Source organism: Callithrix jacchus, chromosome 6, assembly GCF_049354715.1.
Source record: "Callithrix jacchus isolate 240 chromosome 6, calJac240_pri, whole genome shotgun sequence".
Classification (NCBI taxonomy): domain Eukaryota; kingdom Metazoa; phylum Chordata; class Mammalia; order Primates; family Cebidae; genus Callithrix; species Callithrix jacchus.
In genome coordinates this window covers 23,539,589-23,557,762 of record NC_133507.1, presented here as the reverse complement: position 1 = coordinate 23,557,762, position 18,174 = coordinate 23,539,589, and the positions used below count along the sequence as shown (strand labels likewise).

Genomic DNA, 18,174 nt, shown 5'->3' with positions numbered 1-18,174 from the left:
AGATTATTTCATCTTGATTTCTTTGCAATATGTTTGAAGGTAAAAAGTAAAAAAAAAATTACATTTTCTGCCAGACATTTTAAAAAAATGTATGCAAATGTAAAATATAAGACAAATACAACATAAAGGGGCAAAGAGACCTATATGGTGATGAGATTACTGCATGGCACTTGAAGTGGTAAAATATTGACAAACACTTTTAAATTAAAGAAGATACTTTTATGGGCCAAAAAGTAGACTGTGGAAAGTTAAGTGTGTATATTATAAGACCTAGAGCAACAACAGAGATACTGTACAAAGAGATACAGTAAGAATCACACTACATAAGTTAAAGTGGAATACTAAAAGATGTTCTAATCTCAAGGCAAGAACAGGCAAACACAGGAAGGATAAACAGAGGAAACAAATAGAAAACAAATAATAAAATGATTTATCAAAATCTAAACATATAAATAATTATATTAAATATAAATGGTCTAAGAACATCAATTAAATGACAGATTGTGAGACAGGACCAGAAAAACTTTCCTAACTCTATGCTGTTGATAAGAAATCCTCTTCATACTGAGGAGTGGGGCAAAAAAAGAAAGAAAAAAAAAGAAATCCTCTTCAAATATAATGTTATAGGTCAGTTACAAGTAAAATAATGGAAAAATTTATACCCTGCAAACACTTATCAGATGAAAGCTGGCATGGCCATATTAGTATCAGACAGAATAGACTTCTGAGCAAAGAAAATTACTAAGGGAAAAGTAGTGAACTATCTAATGATAAAAGGGTCAATTCAAGAAGATATAACAATAAAAAATGTGTATGCACCTAACAACATACCTTCAAAATATATGAAGCAAAACCTGACAGAGCTGAAATGAGAAATAGACAAAACAACAATTGTAGTTGGAAATTTTAACGCTTCTTTCTCTCAGTAATCAATAGTACTGGTAGACAGAAAATCAGTAAGGATATAAAAGAACTGAACAGCATTATCAACCAACCCTATCTAGTAGACATATATAGAATACTCTGTGTAACAACAGAATATTCTTTTTAAGCGCATATAAAATATTTACCAAAATAGATCATATCCTGGGTCATAGTATGTATATCTTAACAAATGTGAAATAATTGAAATAATGCAAAGTATGCACTCTGACCAAAATGAAATTAAACTAGTAATCAATTGCAGAAAGATAATAGAAAAATTTTCAAACACTTTTAAATTAAAGAAGATACTTTTATGGGCCAAGAAACAAGTCTTAAGGGCAATTAGAAAACATTTTAAATTGAATGAAAGTGAAAATATAACATACCAAAATGTTGGATGCTGCTAAATCAGTGCCTTGAGGAAAATGTATAGCATTAAAATGTTTATATTAGAAAAGAAAAAAGATCTGAAATATCAATACCCTAAGTTCCCACCTTAGAAAACTTTTCAGAAAAGGAAGAGAAAAATAAACCCAAAGCAACAGATAGAAAAGAACAGAAAATAATAAAACTAAAAACAGGAGAACTATGGAGAAAATAAACCCAAAGCTGGTTATTTGAAAAGATCACTAATCTCAATAAACCTCTGGCAAGACTTACAAAGAAAAAAAAAGACAAAAAATACAAGTATTAAGAATGAAATCGGGGATATTACTGTGGACCCTGTAAGGGTTGAAAGGGCAAAAAAAAAAAAAAAAAAAAGGGAGCTACTATGAAAAATTGCACATCAGTCTAACAACTTGGATGAAATAGAGCAGTTCTTTAAAAATTACAAACTATGAAAACATGCAAAAAATGACTGCCCTGCCCCATCCCAGTTAAGTTCCTAGTTTTGTCCCTTGCTCCCCAAAACCAGCACTCCAGGGCCATGCCCCCTTAGAGGGTTATAAACCATACTACTTTTCATCCAGTTTTCTTTCCTGTGACCCTCCTATGTGTTTGGCACTGTGAAGGATGCCAAGGTGAATAAAACTTTCTTTTAAAATTTTTATGTTTTTATTTTCAGAGACAGGGTCTCACTCTGTTTCCCAGGCTGTAGTGCAGTGGCATGATCATAGCATACTGCAGCCTTGAACTCCTGGGCTCAAGCAATCCTCCCACCAGAGTAGCTAGGACTACAGACATATGCCACCACACCTGGCTAATTATTATTATTATTTTTTGTAGAAACAGGGTCTTGCTGTGTTGCCAGGCTGGTTTTGAACTTTTGGCCTCAAGCAATTCTGCAATGGCCTCCCAAAGCACTGGAATTACAGACATGAGCAACCGTACCTGGCCATAGACTGGGTCCTTAATATCTGAGAATTTATGAGGGAAGCGGGAGAGACAGGATGGCAAATTAAACCTATTAACGTTCCTTGTAGTAAAAAAGCTTACATAGAGCCAACTAAGTTCAGTCCCCTCACACCATGTTTATTTTTAAGAGATATATGACATTCCACCAGGCGTAGTGACTCATGCCTGTAATCCTAGCAATTTGGGAGGCCAAGGCAGGTGGATCACCTGAGGTTGGGAGTTCGAGACCAACGTGACCAACATGAAGAAACCCCGTCTCTACTAAAACTAGCCGGGCATGGTGGTGCATGTTCCCAGCTACTCAGGAGGCTGAGGCAGGAGAATCGCTTGAACCTGGGAGGCGGAGGTTGCAGTGAGCCAAGATCTTGTCATTGCACTCCAGCCTGGGCAACAAGAGCGTGTGCGCGTGCACACACACACACACACGCACAAACGCACACATACAGACCCACACCCTCTCCCCCATAATGTTTAGTTAGAGGGGTCAGCCCTTGTAGAAGTGTACAGAGAATTGCCAGTCATCTACCATATATTTATTGATTTCCTACTCCTAGGCCTGTACTGGGCCCTCTTCAGAGGGGAAGAGTTCACAGATTAGCAAGTGACATATGCATGAAATAACACAGAATGGGAATATAATGATGGAAGTAGGTACATTTGCTATGGGGGCCACTAACGTTTTTCAGGGTAGATAACTCAGGAAGTCTTTAAAAAAGAAAAGAAACTCGAATGAGGTCTTCAGGGTTGAGAAGGAGTCCTTCAGGTGAGGAAGAAGAAAGGTGAGAATGTCTAAAAATACATAAAGGAGTTATCAAATAGCAGAGTTGTCAGTACAGTTAAGTTAGTGTTGGGTAGAGGGACCCAACAGATGAACCTGGAGAGACAGATATGGGACTCTTGCTGAGGGACAGGCCTCACTGATCACACAAGGGTTTACTTCCTTATATATTTTCATTTTTAATTGTATTTTTGTTAAATGTGTGTCACATGCACAATGTATAAAATTCAAAAAGTACAAAAGATATATAGAGAATATTAAGTCTCCCCCTTTCCCTATCCTGGCAGCTCAGGTCCTCTTCCTGAAGTCAGTTGCCAAAGCTGGTTTCTTGGGCATCCTTCCAGAGCTATTTTCTTGACATTTGCAAATATGTGTGTATGTCCGTGTATTTTCCACACAGAGGTTGCATATCATATACTTTCTGTCCTTTACCTTGCTTTTTTATTTGTATATTTGTTTTATTTATTTGGAATATGGATATACCATAATTCATTGGATCAGTCCTGTATTGGTGGAATATAGGTGACTTCTAATCTATTGCTATTATAAGCATAAACAGTGCTGTAGTACATATCCTTGTATGTAAGTCCATCTGCACATGAAAGTATTCCTGTACGATAAATTCCTAGGAATGGAATTTTTGGGTTAAAGAGTATACTTTTTTTTTTTTTTTTTAAAGACAGAGTCTTCCCCTGTTGCCCAGGCTGGAGTACAGTGGTGCAATCTCTGCTTGCTGCAACCTCTGCCTCCCGGGTTCAAGTGATTCCCCTTCCTTAGCCTCTGGAGTAGCTGGGACTACAGCTGCGCACTACCATGCCCAGCTTTTGTTTTTTAGTAAAGATGGGGTTTCACCATGTTGTCCAGGATGGTCTCAATTTCCTGACCTTGTGATCCACCTATCTCGGCCTCCCAAAGTGCTCAAATTAGAGGTGTGAGCCACCACACCTGGCCGAGTATAAGTATTTTTAGTATAATAAATAATGTCAAATTGCTGTCTGTAGAGGCTGTGCAATGCCTGTAACCCTGGCCAGGAGAGTACAGCAGTCCCCTTATCCACAGAAAATACTTTCCCAGATCCCCAGCGGATGCCTGAGCCTGCAGATAGTACCAACCCCGCCCCCCCCACACACATAGTGGTTTTTCCTATACATACATACCTGTGATAAAGTTTAATGTATAAATTAGGCACAGTAAGAGATTAACAACAATAAGTAATTGTAACATAGAACAACTATAATCATATGCTGGGGTATCCCTACTCTTGAGCTTTGGGGCCATTTATTAAGTAAAATAATGGTTACTTTGCACACAAGCCCTGAGACACCAGGACAGTTGATCTGATAACTGAGATGGCTACTAAATGGGTAATGGGCAGCCCAGTGTATAGCCTGTGGCTTTGCTGGACAAAAGGCTGTTTCACATCCCAGGTGGGGTGGCATGAGATTTAATCATCCTGCTCAGAACAGCACCAAGTTTATAATTTGCTTTTGCTTTTTACTTTGGTTAATCTTTAAAAGTCTCCCATGGCAGCAATCATGGATTGCTATGTCATATAATTCCTAAGTCTTATATCTCCCCAGGAATACATAGCACCATCGAGTGCCATGGCATCCTATAGAGAACTTCCATCTTTGGTCACAGTGTTAAGAGCTCTTGGTTTCACAGCCTCTTTGAAATGACCTATAAAATTTATCAATTGTTTATATCTGGAATTTTTGATTTAATATTTTCAGACCAAGATTGGCCACAGTTAACTGAAACCAGGGAAAGCAACACCGTGAATAAGAAGGGGCTACCGTCTAATTCAACTTTTTGCTCTTTGAAGCTAGGGCTTTAGGCTTTATCCTGTCAGTGATGGTAAGACATTAAACAGGTTTTTAAGCAGGGAGTGTTACAGTCAGGTTTGTGTTTTGGAAAGGTCTCTTGGGCTGCAGTGAGGAAAAGAGTTTAGCAGAGGCAGAGATCAGAGTCATGGATACCAATTAGGTTTTCCAGTAGTCCAGGCAAGTCCAAGAAAAACAGTTCTGTCTTTGGCAGCTCCGCTTAGGCAGTTGGCAGTGGGGATGAAGGAGACAGATATTGAGATAATGAAGAAGTAGGTTCAATAGCACTGAGGGATTGATCTGGCTGAGAGTGGCTTAGGAGTGAGGGTAGCTTTAATCAAGAAGTTTGATTTTCATGAGTCTTGTGACCAGCAATGGGCTTACATGCACCTTCTTTATAGGTCTATAGATCTTATGTCTTTATTAATATTTTCTAATTCTAGAATATCAAAAGATAAAAAGAAGGCTCTAATATATTACTAATTGCTTTTGTTGGCACCAAGACATTTTTGCCTGTTAATATCTGGTTGTCAGAGAACTTTAAAGAGCATTTTTATTAAAATTCTTTAGTCAGGCCGGGTGCAGTTGCTCACACCTATAATTCTAGCACTTTGGGAGGCCAGCACGGGTAGATCATCTTGAGGCCAGGAGTTCAAGACCAGCCTGGCCAACATAGTGAAACCCATCTCTACTAAAAAATACAAAAATTAGCCAGGTGTAGTGGCACATGCCTGTAATCCCAGTTACTCAGGAAGCTAAGGCAGAAGAATCGCTTGAACCAGAGAGGTAGATGTTCCAATCAGCCAAGAGCATGCCACTGCACTCCAGCTTGGGCAACACAGCGAGACTCCATCTGAAAAGGAAAAAAAAGGTTCTTCAGTCAGCTGATCGTCCCAGCTATTTGGGAGGCTGAGGCAGGAGGATCACTTGAGCCCAGTAGGTCGAGGCTATGGTCCTGCCAGTGAATAGCCGCTGCACGCCAGTCTGGGCAAGATGGCAAGAACCTGTCTCAAAAAAAAAAAAATTCTTCAGTCAGACTCATTCCTGATATTCACCAAACTCTTTAATTTTTCCCACATCCATACCATTCATTTAAAATTCTGAATTTAGGCTGGGTGCAGTAGCTCACACCTATAATCCTAGCACTTTGGGAGGCTGAGGTGGGAACATTGCTTGAGGCCAGGAGTTTGAGACTACCCTAGCCAACATAGCAAGACCCCATCTCTAATTTTAAAATATAAAATAAATTTAAAATTTTAAAATTTTAAAAACAGAAAATTCCTAATTTAGTAAAGTAACTTTAAATTCTGCACTTAATTTACATATATTTTAATTATGTTTATTTAAAAGTCTTTCATTTAGGCTGGGTGTGGGCGTAAACTTTAGGAGGCCAAGGTGGGCGGGTCATGAGGTCCGAAGTTCAAGACCAGCCTAGTCAATATGGTGAGACCCCGTCTATACAAAAAATATAAAAATTAGCCAGGCATGGTGGAGCGTGCCTGTAGTCCCAGGTACTCAGTAGCCTGAGGCAGAAGAATCGCTTGAACCTGGGAGGCGATGACTGCAGTGAGCCAAAGATCTTGCCACTGCACTCCAGCCTGGGTGACAGAGCAAAACTCTGTCTCAAAAAAAAAGTCTTTTGGGAACTGATTGCTTTGATTTTGTGTGCAGTTCTGGTATCTAAAAATATGTATATGTTATTATTTCAGTTTTATATAATACCACTAATTATTTCATCTGTTCACTGTTTCTATTAATTTTTTATGATGAAAAATGATAAAGTGTTTTCACTTCTTCCCCGCCTTTTCTTTATTCATCTTCTGTCTCATATTAGCCTAAAGTTTGATTTCTAAGTGATTATCTTTGTATAGGTGAATATCCTGTATTTCTGTTAGTTGGTTTTTCAGCTTTGAGTAATGTCTTTGGTGCCTGGCTCTTTCAGGTGACACAGTCAAGGTAGTGACTTCACTTGGTATTTTCTTCCCCTTTCCACTTTCGTGCTGGTTGTATTGTTTCTCTATCATCAGGGCATAGAACGTTGACATTCTGATTTGCCATTCTGAACCCCACTTGATTTTAGTCTTGCTTCTACAGCTACACATCAATATGCATGTATGTATGTTAATGTAAGTGAAGTACATTCATTGTGACCATCAGTTCTTACTGTTGTTTCCTCAGTCATCTTTTGGTTGACTGCATTTGTTCCTTAGTGGTTTCCTCCAGCAGAGCTCATGGGAACAATATTCCCTTAGTCCTTGTATGCTAAAACACAATGTTCTTAGCCTAGCAATTTCCTGGAGGTTTCTTCAGGAGTATAGCTGCCAGCATTTTCTGAGATCTGCCTCCGCCATTCTATCTCCTCTCCCCATCTGCTCTGCTCAGCTCCCCGTGTCTTTGCTGATTTCCACCCAGGCCTCCATGACCCTGCAGCTCTTGTTGCCCATGGACTTAATGGATTTATCGCCTCAGGATGAGTCCTTTGTCCGCAGCAGCCGTGTTCTTGCCGGCATCTTGAGACCTGCTGAACAGCTTCACTCCTTGCCCGCTGAGCTGTGGCCCTGTTTATTTCCCGGTATCTGCTCCTCCTCAGCTTCCCAGTGTCTGTATCTGTTGGCTTTGGGCAGCTGTTATCCTTTTGCTTGTTTTTTGAGACTTTAGGTTTTATTTGCCTCCAGTTTCACTAACAAAGGAGTTTGCTTTGTTTATTTCGTGTTTACTTGGTTAGTATTGATGATATCTTGGAGGAGAAGAGGCAAATCACTGTTGTATGTCACCCTGTTTGACAGGAAGTCCTTTAAATGTGGGTGGCATTACAGTATAACAACAAAGAGCATGGATTTGGAGCGGGATGCACCTGCCTGTGAATCTGAACTCTGCCACTTACTGACTACCTGACAGTAGACAGATCACATACCTTCTTGTCATTGTTATCTCTAGATGGGGCTGATTCCCCTAAGTATTCACTCTGTATGAGGAGTATCATATACAGGGGCCTAGCATAGTACTTTGCAAATAGAGGTTCAAAAGAGTAAGTGTTTCATTAATTTCCTGGCATAGATGCCATTCAGAATTACTTTAACCGTCTCTGTTTGGATGGCATCATGTTATTACCACTCACTCAGTGTTATCATTGAGGCCATTATCGGAACACCCTTCAGCACTCCCTCACTTCACCCATAATTCTATACAAGGCAGTTATTGCCACAGGAGAAGGACAGATGGACTGCTCTGGGAACCCTGGGGAGAGAACAGTCTCCTTCAAATGGTCGGGGTGAGGGGCGGGATAACTCATGAGCAAGGGCTTTCAGGAAAGGCAGGATTTCTTCAGGAAGAGGTAGGAAGACCCAAGCTGGGTCTGCATGCAATCTGGACTGGATGCCAGTCCAGATTCTGAGATCAGAGATTAGGATGGGGTGGGCATGAGGCCTTGGGAATTCGTCACATGCCTTTGCCTTCCAACTTCCAGCAGACCTGAGAAGTCAGGCGGCAAGATTCCCATGAGAAGTTCTGGAGGACGTCAGAGGAGGCTGGGATGCCAGATTGGAAAGAGATCTTAATGCACATGTAGTTAAATCCTTGCTTTTGTCCCATGTTCTCAGATCCTGGAATCCCAGACAACCACGGCTCCTACCGTGTTGGCCAGCAGCAGCTCTGATGGAGCTTCCGTTGGCTGTAGCACCTCTGGAAGTCAGGGTATCATTGAACCCATGGATATGGAAACCCAGGAGGATGGGAGAACATCTGCTTGCCAGAGAACTGGAAGCAAGAAGAATGTGCAGGCAGATGGGAAGATGCACGTGGATGGAAGGACCAGGGGAGATGGGACCCAGACAGCCCACAGGACACGGGAAGATAGGAAGATGCAGGTGGACGCTGGGACACAAGAAAGTGAGAGACCACAGTCAGCCAGGAGTTCACAGAAGGGGGAGGTGACAGAGGGAAGAGCAGAGACACAGCTAGAAGCAACAAAGGCAGGTAAGAAGATACAGCAAGACAGGAAGGCTCAGGCAGATGAGGGCACAGAGGAAGACAGAAGGATGCGGGAAGAGAAGGGGATGCAATCAGAGGGGAGTGTGCCCACAGCCACAGAAGGTCAGTCAGAGCAGGAGGCGGTGACCAGCCTCGGCCCACCATCCAGGGCCCGCGAACTCCCACCTACAGAGGGACCTAGAGCTACTCCGATTGTTGAATGTTTTGCACAGACCCCAGAAGGGCCTTGTGTCCCAGAAACCCCTGGTTTCCTGCCCAGATCTGAGGAGGCAACAGTAACAGTCTCTAGGAACCACCAGCAAAGTGTGCTGGGTCCTCTGTCAGGGAATCTCAGGCTCCCAGCACAGCTGCCCCTCAAGGGGAATGTGAAGCAAGTGGGAGGAGAGAGAGGCCAAGGGCCACAGTCATCAGGCCCAGTCGAGGCCAAGCAGGAGGACAGCCTGTTCCAGAGCCCCCAGGAGGAGCAGCCAGGGGGACTGCTGTGTGTGGATCGGGGTGGCTGTCCTCCAGCTGGCCTGAGCCAGGAGGTGCCCACAATACCTTCTCTTCCTGGAACTGGGCTGACTGCTAGTCTAAAGGAGGGGCCGAGAAGCACCCCGACTTCTCAGCACGGGAGCACAGCTGCCTTCCTACCCTCTGAAGACCAGGCCCTGATGACTTCTGCTCCAACACTGCACCTGGGGCTGGAGACCCCCACTCAGAGTCACCCACCAGAGACCATGGCCACTAGCAATGAGGGGGCCTGTGCCCAGGTACCAGATGTGGAGGGGCGGACCCCACGTCCTCGGAGCTGTGACCCTGGTCTCATTGATTCCTTGAAGAATTACCTGCTTCTGCTGCTAAAGCTGTCCAGCACAGAGATGAGTGGAGCAGGGGGAGAGTCCCAGGTGGGGGCGGCCGCCGGAGGTCTGGTGCCCTCAGCCACTCTGACCCCCACCGTGGAAGTGGCTGGGCTGAGTCCCCGGACTTCGAGGCGCATCCTGGAGCGTGTGGAGAACAACCACCTGGTAGAGAGTGCACAGACCCTGCTGCTGAGCCCCTGTACCTCCCGCCGCCTCACTGGACTCCTGGACCGCGAGGTGCAGGCTGGCCGCGAGGCCCTTGCTGCTGCCCAGGGCTCCTGGGGTCCTGGGCCCAGCCCCCTCACTGTCCCTGCCATTGTGGTAGATGAGGAGAGCCCTGGGCTAGCCTCAGAAGGATCCAATGAGGGTAAAGGAGAGGTTTCCCTTGAGGGGCCTGGCCTCCTGGGGCTCTCTCAGGAGAGTGGCATGGGTGGTCGGCTGGGGGAGGCGGGTGGGCTGGCAGACCCTGGGCAGGGACCCTCAGCAGTCAGCAGAGCCCAGGAACCCTCCCAAGGGGAGAAGGTCCCAGGGGAGGCTCTGATAGGTCTCCCAGCAGCTACACCTGAGGAACTGGCTCTAGGGGCCCGGAGGAAGAGATTTCTCCCTAAGGTCAGAGCAGCAGGAGATGGGGAGGCAACCACGCCTGAAGAAAGGGAGAGCCCCACGGTTTCCCCCCGGGGGTCCAGGAAAAGCCTGGCGCCTGGGTCACCGGGGACTCCAGGGCGGGAGAAACGTTCCCCTACGCAGGGCAGAAAGGCAAGCATGCTGGAGGTGCCTCGGGCAGAGGAGGAGTTGGCCACAGGAGACCCAGGTCCCAGCGCCAAGGCCAGTGATCCGGACACAGAGCTGGCCCTGGATGAAGGCAAGCAGGAGGCACTGGCCAAGCCCAGGAAAGCCAAAGACCTGCTGAAAGGTGAGCAATGGGGAGGAGGGGGATGGCTTCATCCAACAGGGCGCCGTGGAGCCACAGAAAGCACGTGCTACTAACATCCTTCCTCGGGATTCACAGGTTACCTTGGTAAAGGGACCCTTACATCACAGCCTTTGCAGTTCCAAAGGCCTCGTTCTTGTTTTCGTTCTGCCACTCCACAGAATGGAGATAACTGCCACCTCTGCAATGGCGTGAGGCTTAAATGGGCTGGAGCAGATGAAGTGCTTAGCATGGGGCCTGGCTTCCGTAGCATTCTAGCTCGGTCACTTCACCCTTCATTCCCCCTTTACAGAGCTGTCACATGATTACAGAGAGGGGAACAGGATGCAAATGCAGGCTGCTAGAGTTAGGGACCCAGAATGCAAACTGAAGTTCCTGTCTCAACTGCTGTCTGTATCCTCAGCTGGGCTTCCCTGCCTGGAGTCAGGGTGCAGTAGGGGATTCATTCTAGCTGAGATGCATGTTTTGGGGGTCGGGACAGAAGCCCAGGCAGCAGGCAGCTGGGGGCTGTGAGTAGTGGGTCTTTGTGGAGACTTGAATCCTGTTTTCTCCCAGCCTTTTCCACCAAGGACATCCAGGAAAGCAAGGGCATGGTCAGAGAGGGTACAAGCTGGAGGAGGGCAGTGTTGCACGCTTGTCTGGGCCCTGCTCTCAGCCCCACAGGTGATCCGGAAGATTCGGGTGGAGCAGTTTCCTGATGCCTCCGGTAGCCTGAAGCTATGGTGCCAGTTTTTCAACATTCTTAGTGACTCAGTCTTGACATGGGCCAAGGATCAGCACCCAGTGGGAGAGGTGGGCAGGAGGTAAGCCAGCGACACCACCGCCACCTGGCCTGGCTCCCTGATTGCAGTAATACCGTTGGGTACCATCCTAGCACTTTGAGCCTGTCACCTCATTAATTCTCACAATAAGCCTCTGAAGGAGGTACTGACTCCCAGGGTAGAGATGAGAAAATGGAGGCTCAGTGTTTTTAAGCCACTTGTCCAAAGCCACACAGCTAGTAAGTGTCAGGACTGCCAACCAGACCTTTGGGCTCCAGGACCAGCTCTTGGCCCTGGAATCATGCTGCCTCCCCAGAGCTCTTGGAGCTGGGGTTCACAGCAGCCTCAGAGTGGGATCCAAGGACGCTTAGGACCACAGTCTGCCCCATGCCATGGTGATGGCCCTCACGAGAAGGGTCTCCGCTCTGCAGCGCAGGGGATGAGGGGCCGGCAGCCTTGGCCATTGTGCAGGCCTCCCCCGTAGACTGCGGTGTGTATCGGTGCACCATCCACAACGAGCACGGCTGGGCCTCCACCGACTTCTGCCTCAGCCCTGAGGGTGAGTGTGCCCCACTGCCCCAGGTCTCAGCCTGGCCTGGCTCCTGGGGGGTGGGCAGCTGCCATTTTTGAGAGAAGGTACTCTCTCTGCGAACAGCAGCCTGAAGGCACTGCTTTTTTCTTTTTCTCTATCTAGTGTTGTCAGGATTCATCTCCAGAGAAGAAGGTGAAGGTATGGTGCCCCCCTGGGGAAGGCAGGGTGGTCCTACCCCTGCCATCTGCAGGGAGGACCCACTTTAAGGGCTTGGAATCTGGTCCCAATCCACATACTGCTCCCCTTTGCCTCCTAGTTTAGGATGTGGCTTGGGGAGGTGGAGGAGGAGGACTGCTGTATCAGAAGATTGTGGGGGAAGAAGCAGCCAAGGGGGCCTCTGGGCAGGGGTCAATTCACCCTGTGCCCTTTGCCCATGTCAGTCTTTGATCCAGGGCAGGACTGGCCACAGCGGCATGTTTTATCCTGCCAGCTCCTACCCAGGGTTTCTCACAGTGCTCTGTGGAGCCCAGCATTGGATTCACACAGGGAACCTGTTAGAAATGCAGTTTCCTAGTCCCTGCTGCACTGCAGACCTCTTTAATGTCCTAGGAGGGACCTAGGACATTGCATTTTCAGCAGGCTCCCTGGTGATCATGAAATACCTACCAAGTTTGATATGCATTTGAAGGGCTCTAATAGGGATGGATATGTACTGCTCCTGCAAGAGAGGCTGACTTAGGACTGTGAAGGCAGCCAGTGATGATGGAAAGATGTTTAGAGTTGTAGTAGCTAACAAATATGTTAATTCCTTCATTCATTTGGTCACTCATCCAACTAGTGACTTTTTTTTTTTTTTTTTTTTTTGAGATGGAGTCTCACTCTGTTGCCCAGGCTGGAGTGCAGTGGCATGATCTTGGCTCACTGCAACCTCCACCTCCTGGGTTCAAGCGATTCTCATGCCTCAGCTTTCCCAGTAGCTGGGATTATAGGCATGTATCACCAGCTCATTTTTGTGTTTTTAGTAGAGACTGGTTTTACCATGTTGGCCGGGCTGGTCTCAAACTCCTGACCTCAAGGGATCCACCTGCCTTGGCCTCCCAAAATGCTAACTAGTGACTTTGGTTTAGTAATAAAATCAAATTTAATTGATATCGAATATAACCTCAACCTCAAAACTAAGTAATAATTCTTTAATATCATCACACATGCAGTCAGATTTCCCTAATTATCTCATATGCGTTGTTTTATTTGAATCAGGAACCACTCGTTGCTTTTGGCTAATGCAGCTCAAAGTCTCTCTTAATGTTTAACAGTTCCTCCTATTTTGTTTTCTTCCTTGGCTGTTTATTTGTGGAAGTCACTGGTGTAGAATTTCTAACATTCTGGATTTTGTTGATTATGTCCCCATTGAACATGCTCCCCCATGCACATGCTGCTTCTAAATTGGTAACCAGATTCCAAGGTTTAGTCAGATTCAGGTGTGATTTTTTTTTTTTTTACAAGAATAATTCACACATGCTGCATACACCTTTTGCATCCCATCTGGAGGCACATAATGTCAGATTGTTTCATGCCCCGTCCCTTTTGGTAATGTTAAGCTTGGTTACTGGGTTCATTCAGGTGGTATCTGTGTGATCCATCCCCTTTTAAAGTTAAAAACAATGATACAAACCCTGTTGTTATCTAGGGGTTTTAGCACTCACTGATTATTGCCTACATCTATTATTTCATTAGCAGTTGTAACATGGAGATAGTTTAATTTGATGTTTTCTTCTTCATTCATTAGCTGAGTTTTTTCTGTAAAAAAAGGGATGATCATTTGGTTATCCCAATAAATAAGTTCCAACAGGAAATGAAGGATAAATACTTGCTCTTTTCCCTTTAGTTACCTGAACTTAGAATAATGAGTTGGTGCCCTACCGTTTTCTGTAGGTGACCAGTGAGGTTTATTTTTTGAGTGGGGGCCCCTTCAGGTTGGCCCCTACGTCCTTCTGCCAAGTCTCCAGTAGCTTTTGCTAGCTCTCTTGCTTTCTGGTCTCACATGATGTTTTAGGTCCTTGCTGGACACTTTCTGCCTAGACCTGGAATCAACCATTTCTGTAGAAAGCTCCCTTTTAATGGGAAATTATATATAGCGCTCACAATTCGAGCACTAGGGGTGCTCGCTGCTGCTGTATTTGTCCTGCAAACTTTTTGCTTCTGTAAAGCGTGTTGGTTGAAATGGAGTCATGTATTTATCTGCTCAAAACAATGAATTCCAAAACAAAGTAATTCTGGTATTCGGCATTGATTAGTATTGCCACAGAAAACCCCTGCCTTCCACACACATGTCCTAAGCTCTGTCTAAACACAGTGCTCAGGACATATTTGTGGAAGGCAGGGGTTATATGATGGATACAACACAGGTACTGCTAGATGGCAGGGGTCGAATCAAATAGAGTTTCTGCCCCAAGGAGCCCACAGTCTGGTAGGGACTCAGTGTGTCCAAAGAGCAGGCTTGGACAGAAAGTGAGCAGGGTGGGAGGCTCTTCTGGCCTTTTCCTTCCCTGAGAGTCCTCGGTCACGCTGGAGGTCCTGGTCTCCCACATTTCTCCTGTTCCCCTTCAGTTGGAGAAGAGATTGAGATGACCCCTATGGTATTTGCCAAGGGTCTGGCTGACTCTGGCTGCTGGGGGGACAAGCTCTTTGGGCGACTGGTAAGCGAGGAGCTCCGAGGGGACGGATATGGGTGTGGCCTTCGGAAGGCCTCCCAGGCCAAGGTCATCTACGGGCTGGAACCCATCTTTGAGTCGGGCCGCACATGCATCATCAAGGTGTCCAGTCTGCTTGTGTTTGGGCCCAGCAGTGAGACTTCTCTCGTGGGCAGAAACTACGACGTCACCATCCAGGTACTATGTCTCATCTTCGTGCCCATCCTTTACTCTCTCACCCCCACCCCTTCCCCAGCCCAGGTCCTATTGAGATGCCCAAAATTGAGGCAGAAGACATCTCAATTTCAACCTTATGAGGCTCCTAGGATGACTTTGTAGAAAGCTTGAGAGGCAGCCTAGAATTTAGATACTTGGCCTCAGAGAGCTTGAGAGCTTCAAAATGACTTGGGCCGTAGTTTTCAAACTATATATTTGCAGTAGATACCTTCCCCCTGCCCATTCATAATCTCTCATGGAAGTCTTTATATGTGAGATAAAACGGGGGTGCTGTGGGTGGGGTAGACAGTCTTCCTGGCTCTCCACAGAGTGGTCTCTGGGGCACTATCGCCTACCATTAGGATTCCAGAAAATAGTTCGTAAATCACTTTGAAAACCTCAGTTTGAAAAGAAGTTCAAAGCCACTTTGTTATACAAAAGAGGAAAATGAGGTGCAGAGTAGGGAGCAGGGAAGAGTGAAACCTTCACCTGGGGCTGGAGTCCTCCTCTCAGTCCCCTAACAGGTGGCCCACTCACTTAGAGGCAGACACAGTGGAGGACCGGGGAATGTCTTTGCTGACCAGATGTGGTTCCCTCATCCACAGGGGTGCAAGATCCAGAACATGAGTCGGGAGTACTGCAAAATCTTCGCAGCAGAAGCCCGGGCCGCGCCTCGCTTTGGGGAGGTGCCTGAGTAAGTACACAGCGAGCAGGACGTGCAGCGCTGTTGCCTTGGGCTTTGCGAAGATAGTGATTTCACAGCCTCCCAGGGGCATGCTGGGTTATGCCCATGTGCAAATAGGCTCACAGTCAGCCCCATGCTCAGCCCAGTGGTCTCACAAAGTCTAGAAATAAAGACCTCATTTACTCCCCACTTGAGAAAAGCCTCTGCTCTGCACTCGAGCTCCTCCTGCCCACCCCAGTTCCTCATTCTTTAGTGCAGATGTTGCTGATTGCAGAGTTCGGGTTTAGCAGTTTCTGGGGCTCCATGAAGGTGATGGGGTGGGCTAAGCTAGGCAGATTGGTCAGGACCCTTCTGCGGTAGGCGGGCAGGGTCAGTGTGGACTTTCACAGGAGTCAGCTATAAACGGCAATTGTTTTGGTTTTGAAGCTTGAACTCACCTTTGTGTACCTGGGGTCCGACTGGCAGAGAGCCACAGTCTAGTTGAATCCTCTCTAAAGGTGCTCCTTCTGTTTGACACATACTTCTCCTTCCGCCTCAGTCCCTCACCCAAGCCACAGAGTCTGCCTATGGCCATGGCAGGGTTTGGTTCCAATCCCGCTGACCAAGAGAATGGACAGGACTCTGAAGCCAAAAATATCCATTTCCTTTCCTGAACTCAGGGTGGAGCTGCTTTCCTTTGTGTCCTTTGGGCTCGGAGCTGAGAATTCCATTTTTGGAAGGGCCCTTCTTTTAGGTCCAATAATACAGAATTGGGTTGGAGGGAGGAGCTCCCTGGGCCATACTTCCTGCTTACTTCAGGGTGAAACTGTGTTTAGGATCATCCCACTGTATCTCATCTACCGGCCTGCAAACAATATCCCATATGCTACCCTGGAGGAAGACCTGGGCAAGCCCCTGGAGTCTTACTGTTCTCGGGAATGGGGCAGTGCTGGGGCTCCTACAGTATCTAGCAGCTCTGAGGCCATGCAGAAATGTCAGACCTTCCAGCACTGGCTGTATCAGTGGACAAATGGCAGCTTCCTTGTCACAGATTTGGCAGGTATGAGGGTGTGAGGGTGCGTGGGTGTGCACGGGCATGGTTATGAAAGCATGCAGAAGAGGGAGAGCCATAGTGCTTGACCGATTGTTTACAAAGCACCGTTGTCTTTACTCTTCTTTCCTTTTTACAATAATCTCCTAAAGTAGATGGGACAGGGACCATTTTGCATGCAACCCTAATAAATATCAGGGCCGCATGTAGCCCAGTGTCACTGCAGTTGCATTTAAAGGAGCACAGTCCAGGCTCAATTAAAATTAAACAGGAACTTATTTCAAAGACCATTACATGGGCTCTGATTCAAAACCCACAATCACACTTTTCAAAACCTTGCTGCTTCCCTTCCCTGCAGCTTTGCTCTAGACTTTCTCACTCTCTGAACTTGCCAGACTCCCTCTTCCATTTTAGCACAGTAGCTTTACTGTCTCTCTTCCTCCTCCATCTTTGTTAGCTTTTCGTTATGTAAAGCACTTAGTCTGGCTTCTTTTTAACTTATTTCTGTGCCCCTCCCCCATTACCCAGAAACTCCCCAACAAAGGAAGGCCAGCAAGCATGAACCCTCCTTCCTTCTGCGACCAGTTCTTTCCAGACCTATTCCCTTTAAGCAGAACTGGACAGGGGAGAGGAACAGAAAAAGTCCTCGGGACAAGGAGAGGTTGCTAGGAATATCACACACTATTAAATCTTGTCTCTGCTGTAAATAAGTGAGAAAACCAAGGGCCAGAGATAAAAAAACTGACTCAAATGTGTGTTTCACTGGGTTAAATTTATATATAACTCCATATATTGGGGGGAGGGAGGGCTGGGTAACATTAAGCCATTATCAGTCAACCTATTTGTTAACTTATAAATTCATGCTTCCATCTTTTTTCCATCCAACCACTACTAAATATTGAAAAAATAAAAAGTTGACTTAGGAATAGTCATTGCCCTTAAGAAGCTGTGATGAGTAGATCAGTTTCTACTATAAGATGATAACATGGTATACTAGAAAGGCTTTGGAGTCAGCTAGGTGCAGTGGCTCACACCTGTAATTCCAGCACTTTGGGAGGCCAAAGTGGGTGGATCACTTGAGGCCAGGAGTTTGAGACCAACCTGGCTAACACAGCAAAACCCCATCCCTACTAAAAATACAAAATTAGCTGGGCGTGGTGGTGCATGTCTGTAATCCCAGCTACTTGGGAGGCTGAAGCTTGAGAATTGCTTGAACCCAGGAGGCAGAGGTTGCAGTGAGCCAAGATTGCACCACTGCACTCCAGCCTGGGTGACAGAGTAAGACTCTGTCTCAAAAAAATAATAATAAAGAAAAAAGAAAATAATAATAAAGAAAAAAATAAATTTGATTCAAGTCTAAGCCCCATTCTCTTCTATCTGAGTCTGTTTTACAGAGAAGAAAACTGAAGCTCACACTGGTGAGGTCATTTAATCTCTCTGAGCTTCAGTTTCCATTCCCTCTCTAGGAAAATAGTGTCTTTCCTACCTAGCGCTCAGATTTTTTTATGACGATTAAATGAGACCATATTCGTGAAAGCCTTCTGCAAACTAAAATTCTGTGCAAATGTGAGAGATCATTATTACACAAAATGGAATGCTATGAATGCCAAAAGAGA

At 45.9% G+C, this 18,174-nt stretch overlaps 1 protein-coding gene and 1 non-coding gene across 5 annotated transcripts in view; one reads left to right on the top strand and one right to left on the bottom strand.

Annotated features, from left to right (window-relative positions):
* ALPK3 (alpha kinase 3) overlaps positions 1–18,174 on the top strand; it is a 57,140-nt gene that overhangs the window by 35,447 nt on the left and 3,519 nt on the right. For all 4 annotated transcript variants that reach the window (XM_003733144.6, XM_035303909.3, XM_035303908.3 and 1 more), the window contains 7 exons: positions 8,481–10,626; positions 11,300–11,447; positions 11,837–11,964; positions 12,100–12,135; positions 14,545–14,825; positions 15,449–15,537; positions 16,344–16,567. In XM_003733144.6, the coding sequence (XP_003733192.4) occupies positions 8,481–10,626; positions 11,300–11,447; positions 11,837–11,964; positions 12,100–12,135; positions 14,545–14,825; positions 15,449–15,537; positions 16,344–16,567 (3,052 nt within the window). The remainder of the gene's footprint in view (positions 1–8,480; positions 10,627–11,299; positions 11,448–11,836; positions 11,965–12,099; positions 12,136–14,544; positions 14,826–15,448; positions 15,538–16,343; positions 16,568–18,174) is intronic.
* LOC118155123 (small nucleolar RNA SNORA25) lies at positions 4,623–4,740 on the bottom strand. The gene has a single exon (XR_004745346.1). It is a non-coding gene; the product is annotated as a small nucleolar RNA SNORA25 (small nucleolar RNA).